At 42.2% G+C, this 9452-nt stretch overlaps 1 protein-coding gene across 1 annotated transcript in view; it reads right to left on the minus strand.

The window, feature by feature from the left end:
• Window positions 1–9452, minus strand: part of ARHGEF28 (Rho guanine nucleotide exchange factor 28) — a 155666-nt gene that overhangs the window by 135101 nt on the left and 11113 nt on the right. Inside the window, exon 2 of the mRNA XM_007457043.1 lies at window positions 710–831. Within this exon, the coding sequence (XP_007457105.1) occupies window positions 710–831 (122 nt within the window). The remainder of the gene's footprint in view (window positions 1–709; window positions 832–9452) is intronic.

A 9452-nucleotide genomic window follows, 5' to 3' on the forward strand; every position in this document is an offset into this window, starting at 1 on the left:
AAAATCCCTTAAGTCTCTCATAAATTAGGGCATGCAGAAATTTTCAGATCTATAACTATACTTTAATTTTTATAAATATTAAAATTTGAGGATCACTGAGCTAGAGAAAAGATCAAAGAATAAATCCATAGGTAGATGCACATTCAAACCATCTGCCTGTATGAGTTTTAACTCACAAATCTCTATCAGGGGATGGGTGGAGAACTCTAAAGGGTTCCAGCTTCCCTACAACGTGACACCATTCTGTTTTAATATCAAAGCTCTACAACCTAAGTACACGTTAACAGGTGTGTTGTGAGGATTAAGCAAGTAATTTATGTGACAGCTTCACATGGGGCTGGCATCAAGCTCTGGCTCTCAGTGTTTGCTGCATTTGAATATGAATACTGCTTAATCAGGTCAGAGAAGAAATTGGTCTCCCAAATGTCATTTCCAGTTTTGGCCTCATGGATGAGCCCTCACACTCTTCTCCTTGAACGGTGTCCTAAGACTCCCCCCCACAGTGCTTCTCGGTGGGAGCTACGGTGTGCTGTGTTCTGAAGGAAGGACCTACATTAAATGCTCATATGGCGAGACTTCACAGCAACATCACCTGGGCTGCGCTTAGGCGGAAATCTTCAGAGGAGCACAGCGATGCGGAATGTATTTCTCACATGCTCACGTTTTGAAAAGAGGGCAGATCCCCCTAGTAACATCACTCACAGCTTACCTGATCTATCACCATGCAGTTAGCATAGACTTCATCACCGCCATTCAGCATGTCAGAAAGCCGGCCAGCAGCAAGGAACGTTGGGGGATGCTTGGATTTTTTGAGGACATCAAAGGAACGATCTAGAGGAAAAATGAAAACAGGACAAATAAAGTAGAAGGAATTTATTTTACAGTTAAGCTTTACCTTCTTAATCAAACCACAAGAAAAAAATCAAGATGGCATTTTGCTGTCTTCACATATTAAGATCAACACTGCAAATGAATAGTTCTAGATAAACAAATATGTGCCCATTTCAAGCAGTATTTTTCCAATCATGAGAGAGGCGCATAAAAATCAATTAGGTTTTTAACCTTCAATTCCTAACACTAAACTAAAACTCGTTTCACTTAATAATGTGGAAGCATTAATGATCATACTGTGAGTCTCGGATTCCATTCAAGTGTTCAGACTCCAGACCCTTTACTCAAGGACCCAAGAGAGGACACAGTCTAGCAGTTCATTGCCTGCTGAATATGCATAATCTCATTCAGAAAGAGTTTTGCTCCTATTTCAACTACAGAAATGTTTTTGCTTTGCTTCCCACGTTCTCAGGTTTGTTCCAAACAGATGAAGTTGCTCAAAGTTGAGTCCCAGAGAGTTGAGATGTTACTGTATTTGTGGGGAACATAAAGTTGAAGGTAATAAAACACAGTCAAGGGCTTCCCTGGTGGCGCAGTGGTTGGGAGTCTGCCTGCCGATGCAGGGGACACGGGTTCGTGCCCTGGTCCGGGAGGATCCCGCATGCCGCAGAGCGGCTGGGCCCGTGAGCCATGGCCGCTGAGCCTGCGCGTCCGGAGCCTATGCTCCGCAACGGGAGAGGCCACAACAGTAAGAGGCCCGCGTACCGCAAAATAAAAAAATAAAAAATAAATTAAAAAAAAACACACAGTCGAGCCAGAATGCCTCATTTCTTGTGACTCTGGCTAACTTACTTGATCTCCAAATAACTTTACAGAGTTTTCTCATCCGTAAAAGAAGATAATTATTATGCTTTCTTCACAGTGCAGTTATAAGGACTAAATGAGTTCAGATATGCAAAGCACTTAACACATGCCTAGCACTCAGCAACTGCTCAATAAATATTGTCACTATTATATTTTATGTTTTGTTATTATTAATGGTGATTTTACCATTTTCAGTGTGAGGTACAAGGTTATTAATACTAATCATAGTACATTATACTAATAAGAGATTCTTAATAACTGTAAATGACTTTACTAGGGTAGATTGAAAGTTATATCCATAGCAAACGTCACCCTCACTGACATTCCAGTACGTTTTCTGGGGTAGGTACAAAAGGGATAGTGTTACGTCTATTCCATCAGAAATGGCACTAATCCTACCATCTGTCTTATTTATGTCATGGCTTAAAATCCAGGTAAGCCTGTGGGAATGAGTCAAGAAATGGAAAAACATTAATAACTGTTGCGCTAATGTAACAGGAGTAAAAAACTCTATTCTTTCCTGGAAAGTCCTAGATGACATTATAAACTTTACATACAAATATGTATGAGCCAAACGGCCCAGGCCTCAGATTCTACATCTAAGTATACCTCTTCCCCACAGAACAGTCAAGTGAGATTTAATTAAGCTTCTTGAGGAAATATACAATGTAAAAGGAAAACATTGTTTATAGTGTCTCGTTTTATCAATTTATTTAAATAGTTAGCAATATAACATACATAGCCCATAAATGCTTCATAAGTATAATTTTTATGATCAATTACTATATATCTTCATTCTAATTACAAAAAATAAAAGCATGTTCTAAAAGGTATAAATCAAGAATCTGACAAATCCAATGTGTTCTGAAGAAAATACTTGCTCATTTATCATTTTCCAGAATGTTTGAAAAACAATCATAAATAACTCAACATGGCCCTCTGAACTGTAATTAATCCAGCTTAACTGCGCTACAACCTCTTAGGTTCACAGACTATAAAACAGCTGGCTTGGGAGGTTGGTTGTGCCCCTTTTTAACCATTTTGATCATGGCTAAATTAAGACTTCATTGATAACTAGACTATCTTAAGAACTAATAATATTTATTTGCAAAAAACAATTGCAAACGTTTGATGGATTTTAAGAACATAGAACTAGGGCTTCCCTGGTGGCGCAGTGGTTGAGAGTCCGCCTGCCGACGCTAGGGGACACGGGTTCATGCCCCGGTCTGGGAAAATCTGGGAAGATCCCACATGCCGCGGAGCGGCTGGGCCCGTGAGCCATGGCCGCTGAGCCTGCGCGTCCGGAGCCTGGGCTCCGCAACGGGAGAGGCCACAACAGTGAGAGGCCCGCGTACGGCAAGAAAAAAAAAAAAGAACATAGAATTAAATGAAATATTACTCCAAATTTTCTGGCACCAGTGAATGTATTGGCCAGTTACCCAATATCCAAGTTCTTAATTACCAAGAGAGCAAGTTCTGTGTTCAGAACTGACCCTCATATCTCCAGAATGAAAAGGACCACGAACTCCTTCCTTTTTCACATACACAGGTAAAAGTCACGCGGATTCAACTTTTTCTTCCACAAACAAATCTACCTAGCACAATATAGCAGATCAGAATCTATAAGGAGATCATACACAAGCAGTTAAATAAACTTAAAGATGGTAGAGTTACTTGGACCAAGTTGGGGTCTAATTCGCTTCCTGCATGATTAATTTGATCAGTGTTTTAGAAAATGATGGATTTTTTTTACAAAGACAGATCTATAATCTCTTATCTGTGATTCTGAAATCTAGAAATCTCTGAAAATCAAAACGTTTTCCTTAAGTTTGGTTCAAAAATATATTTGTTGGCCTGACCTGAACTCGCAGGGGGCCCTGTAGAATCCCTCTTTATCCCACTTGGTATGAACATTCATACATTTTGCTGCAGAAATACTACCATGCTAGATGATGGCACTGCCCTAGTGTATACTATGCAAGTCATATCATATATAAGCACTATGCCAGTAAGATCTGAAAATTCTGAATTCCAAAACAAATATGGTCCCAAGAGTTTCAAAGAAGAGACTGGAGATCTCTATAAAATGAACCATAGCAGATATTAGACCAGTATTTCCCAAGATTTTGTTATTCCTCTATCAAATTCAGTTTTGCCATATCTATAGATCACCTCTATATTATATTCTCTAGTAGCTGTTCTTAGATTGACTCACCACTTTCCTTTGAAAAAAAGTTAATTTTCATAGAAATACCTTATTCTCACTGTAAACAGAAAGCCAGTATTTCCTGTCAAAAGCGGAAGGGAATTATACATACTAAAACAAGGGAACACAAAACAATGAAACTACATTCTGACTAAACACAGTTGCCTCTCAAAGCTGAGAGTCTACAGGGCCTGTTCTCTGCCATAAAGGGAGAGTCTGAAGGATCTGAGAGGTGTTAAAGAGGCAATGGTGCCAACTGACTTCCTCCTTGAATCAGAAGGTCAAAAGAAAACGGAAAAGGAAATACCTGCCTTACTATGTGACTCAGTATCATCTAGCGTTAGGCTGGGACACCATCTCCAAGATCAACAATGCCCAGAAGAATTTACCTTACACTTTGGATAACTTGCCTAGACCCTGTCCTCATCCTGTTACTTAGGTAATGACAGTAAGTCTTGTTGGGGGAGGACACAACTGTACAAAATCTTAAGATAGTAGTGAGAAGGGAAAATCTTCCTCCTCTCTAGATCTGTCATCCCAAGCCTGCCATGCAGATTTTCTGAGTCACTCATTGCAACTATTTATAAAACTGGCCCCCAAATCTTGTGCAGTATAACTCTCTGGAGCATCCATAGCTTCCACTTGCCAAAAGGTACCGAAAACTAATAGGATCTAAAAGTGAACACAGACCAGCAACCAAAAGATGACACAGACTTACTAGACTTCCACTCCTTTATTAACTTCAACACTAGTCACTGCAAATAACGGGCTTCAAACCAGCAGAATAAGATTTATTGTGGAAAGAAAATAAGTCTTAAAAAGTACCTTCAAATAAACATCAGCTACGTATATTAAAGTGGTTAATGCTCTACTGTGCTTCAGCCCAAAGAAAAAGCACAACGGTTTCATTAAAAAAAAATAAAACTAATCTTTTCAAGAGTTTCAAGATATATGATTTCATTACTTCCATATGTAACCATTTAGTAGCAAATTAAGTGAAAAAGTATTGCCCCCCCACCCCCCAAGAAAATGTCCTTCAGGTATTTCGTCAATGACCATATAGAAATAATTTGCAATTAAAAAATCAGCTCTTTGTCTTAAAGGAATGCTGTTTTGTAAGCAAAAAGCTAATCTTACAGTTTTGCTGATAGTATGAATTTTTAATATTTGGTAAGCCCATATTTCAGAGATGGTAAAAAAGTAACTAAAACTCAACTCCCATCCAGTAGCTGCCAATTTTAAATTAGTGAAGAGCAATGTATTGCAGTAATTGAGAGCAAGGGTCCTGGAATGCTTGGATTCAAAGCTCTATTCCACCATCTATTAGCTTGGGTGACTTTGGGCAAGTTACCTAACCTCTCTGTACCTCCATCACCTGATCTATAAAATAGGAATGATAATACATCTCTCTCATAGAATTGTTGTATGGATTAAATGGTTTAACGTTTTAAGTGATTAGAACACAATCTGACACAAAGAAGGATTTTAATCTGACACAAAGTAAGCACTATGTAAATTCTTGCTATTATTATACAAGTAAATGAGGTTGCATAGTTTCGATGCTTTCATGTAGTTTTGCTTCTTAAGAAAAAAAAGATTTCAACTTTGGTTATAACTTTACACATTTAAAATTAACCCAAGGCAACTGGAATGCACAAAACATTCCATTTACTACACGAAGAGCTTTTAAAATGTTTTAACTCTTATTTCAGACTCAGCTAATGTTAAGAAACTTTGAAAAGTCCATCCTGAACAAAGTAACCAAAAAACAAAGCCAACCTGCCCATAAAATTTACCTCCAAGGATGTAAGGATGAGATCCTTACGAAATGGGAGAGATTATAAGAGTGGGACGAACAAAGCATAAAGTCAGACAATCAGAGACAGCATTTCTCAAGAACAAAGGGAATATTTCAGAAACTACGATGTTCTAACATGATGAAGTGGACTCCGGCCAGGTTCTCCCTGCAGAATGCTTAGAGGATAAACAGTAACTCCGAGCGGATTTCCCATCTCTCCCCCTTCCCATTATTCTCACTGCTCTGTAATGTGATACATGGAACTCTACAGGGACTCCCAGAAGGAGAAATTTTCATTAGCATTTCCTTGCTATAATAGACGCTCTCGTTAGGTGACACAAGAGAGACAAATGAAAGTAAATACATTTCACCCAGAGAAGGAAGGAAAATCAGTACTAGTAACGAGGAGAGGGAAAGGCAGATGCCTCCCGTTCTCTCACATTTACACCTATCCCAACTCTGGCAGGAAACAGCTGATAGCAACGACCAGCCTACGGCCTCTGCAACCTGATTTCTCATGAAATCCAACTCTCCCTCAAGAAGCTAAGGGCCTAGTAGCTAAGGGAAAACGTGGCCTACTTGCCTGCTTATGTAAGAGACCCGCACCCAGACATAAATAAACCCGGCTAAGGCAGCCTTCTGCAAACCTGCTGCTGACCTGGCTTGGCCCACTCTGGGTGCCAAGCTCTCGCTGTGAAAGGCAGGAAAGGGCCTCTCAGTTCAGATCTCTCTTGTGTGTACGTGTGTCTCTTTCTCCCTTTCATTCATTCAGTTTTGTTTTAAACCTAGAATGACTAACCACCACAAAAACAGGTAAGGCTGACTTTAGAGTTCAATTCCCAGCACTGCACTGAACCCACGCCCATCACGGTCACCACTGCCTCTTCCTATTACAGAATCTGGTAGTCAGTTCTCAGCCCTCATGCCTTGTGTGACCTGCAGCAGCCTTCGATACAGATGATCGCCCTTTTGCCCCTTTGTCTCTCTCTCTCTCCCTGCCTTTCCTTCTCAGTCTTCCTAGACTTCTAGATTTGGCAAGTTGCAGTGCTTCAGGGTTAATCCTCAAACGTCTTTTCTTTCTCTCTGCACTCATTCCCCGGGTCACCTGACAACATGGCATCACGTACCATAATATAATGATGACTCCCAAATTTTCACCTCCAGCCTAGCCCTCTCCCCTGAATACAACTGTCTCCTTGGTATCTCCACTGAGCTGTGCAGCAGCCAGGTCAAGCACAACAGGTGTAAAACACAACTCTCCATTTTCCCTCCTACACTGGCTCCTCTCAATAAATAGCAACTCTTGGAGTTGCCCTGACTGTTCTCTCTCACAACTGAATAGATGCAGAACCTGACCTTTCCTCATCACCTCCACTACCACCCAGGGCACACCACCACCATCTTCCTGCCAAGACTATTACAAGGTACTGTCTCCTCACCGGTCACCTTGCATCTGCTCCTCTGTCCTAGTCTCCACAGCGTAGACGATAACACTCCTTTCACAGAGGAAATCAAATCATGCCATCCTCTGCACAATTCTCCAGTGGCTTCCCACCTCACCCTGAGTCAAAGCCAAACTTTAGCACAATCTACAGAGCCTAACTGAACTTGCCTGGGCCCCCATTCCAATATTGGGGGGAGTTTCCCACACACTCAAGCAATCCTTGGACACCAGCTGAGCGTCCTACAGCTCAACTCAACTCTGACACTACCTACCCGGAGAGAGCATCAGATTCCACAGGTTAAGGGTTCAATCCTACAAGCTGCCCGCCGCCCCCCACAAACTTCAGATGTCAGTTGCAGGTTCAGGTTGTTACCTGTGCTTCTGACTGGCTGCAGATTGGAGGTTACCGCAAGCCCCTCCTTGGACGTCAGACGCCAGTCACAAGTCCAGGCTGTCACCAGTACTTCTGATCAACTGGCTGAAAATCCGAGGTTCCCACGACTTCTTACCCGGCTTTGATTAATTTGCTAGACCGACTCAGAGACCTCAAATAAACATTTTATCTACCAGATCACCAGTTTATTATAAAAGGATCTAACTCAGAAACAGCCAGATGGAAGAAGTATATAGGGCAAGGTATCGGGAAAGATCGATGAGCTTCTATGCCCTCTTCTAGCAGGCCAGTCACACAGCACCTCCACGTGTTCACCAGCTGGAAGCTCCCCAAACCCAATCCATTTGGGGTTTTGTGGAGGCTTCATTAAATAGGCATGATTGATTAAATCTTGGCCATTGGTGGTTGAACTCAATCTTCAGCCCCCATCCTTTGGTCGAAAGTCACCTCATTAACGTAACAAAAGCACCTGCATCACTTTTAGCACTTGGGACATTCTAAGGATGAAGACCAAAAATTATTATTATTATTTTTTTATACAGCAGGTTCTTATTACAAATAGTATTTCTTATTATAACCAAAATATCTCAATTACATAACCTGCTCCTCCTCCACCCTCAACCAACCTCTCTGAAGTCTGCTGCCTATTCTCCTCTTTCCAAGTTGGCCTTGCTGTTCTGTGCCTCAGGCCATTTACACCTGCTGTTCTACTGGGACTGCTTTTCTCCTGGATGCTCAGATGTCTTGCTCCCTCCCTTACTTTCTTCAGCTCTCTACTCAAATGTTATCAAAGAGGCTCTCCCTGACCATTATGTATATCTATCAAATAGCAATCCCCTAAGCCCTGTCTTATTTTCTCCTACACCATATAACATCACCTAGCATATTATGCATTTATTGTGTATTGTCTGATTCCTTCTACTAGAATGTAACCTCCAGGAGAAGAGCAACTTTGAATGCTTTGTTCACTCCCCCAGTGCCTAGAACCAGGTCAGGTACATACTCAATAAATATTCTCTGAAGGAGTGAATACTTTCTCGTTAAGAACACAAACTTTGTACCAGGTACAACTAAGAAACTATCCTCTTCCGGTCTAGTAAACTTTCCTCCAATTCTGAAGGTTTTCTTTTTTTCTTTTTTTTTTTTTTTGCGGTACGCGGGCCTCTCACCGCTGTGGCCTCTCCCGTTGCGGAGCACAGGCTCCGGACGCGCAGGCTCAGCGGCCATGACTCACGGGCCCAGGGGCTCCGCGGCATGTGGGATCTTCCCGGACCGGGGCGCGAACCCGTGTCCCCTGCATCGGCAGGCGGACTCTCAACCACTGCGCCACCAGGGAAGCCCCTGAAGGCTTTCTTGTTGCCCAGCTGTTCTTGTGCTACTTCAGGCTGTGATGGGAGTGTCACTTCCTTATTTCTCTCATTCATTCGCCCATTTACTCATTCATTCTCTTTTTCAACACTTACTGAGTGTCTACTGACTACCAGTCACTATGCTACCTGGCCCTCAGCCTCCATCTCTGACATCCTCAAATTACAGTCATTATGGACGATCCCCCAGGAGGTCCCCTGCCAAGACTCCAATCACGAGGCTGTCCTCCTTCTCTGGGCTCTTCTTGCCTGTTACCTCTGTGTTTTGTCCCGTGTTGTCTACCACATTTCAGTGATGAGAGTTTCATTTTGCCCCTGCTGGCAGAACAAGTAACTTTCCTGGTTGGTGTCTGAGCTGAAAACAGAATCTCCCATCCGGCAAACCACCACACAGGTGCTGAGCACTTCCTGTGTGACACCATCCGACACACCCTCTGTAGCAGTAGCCCAGGAATATTACTTCTTAGTCTCTTTATAAAATAGCAGGTAGGGGGCTTCCCTGGTGGCACAGTGGTTGAGAGTCCGCCTGCCGATGCAGGGGACACGGG

The sequence above is a fragment of the Lipotes vexillifer genome, unplaced genomic scaffold (assembly GCF_000442215.2).
Source record: "Lipotes vexillifer unplaced genomic scaffold, Lipotes_vexillifer_v1.1 scaffold241, whole genome shotgun sequence".
Classification (NCBI taxonomy): Eukaryota; Metazoa; Chordata; class Mammalia; order Artiodactyla; family Lipotidae; genus Lipotes; species Lipotes vexillifer.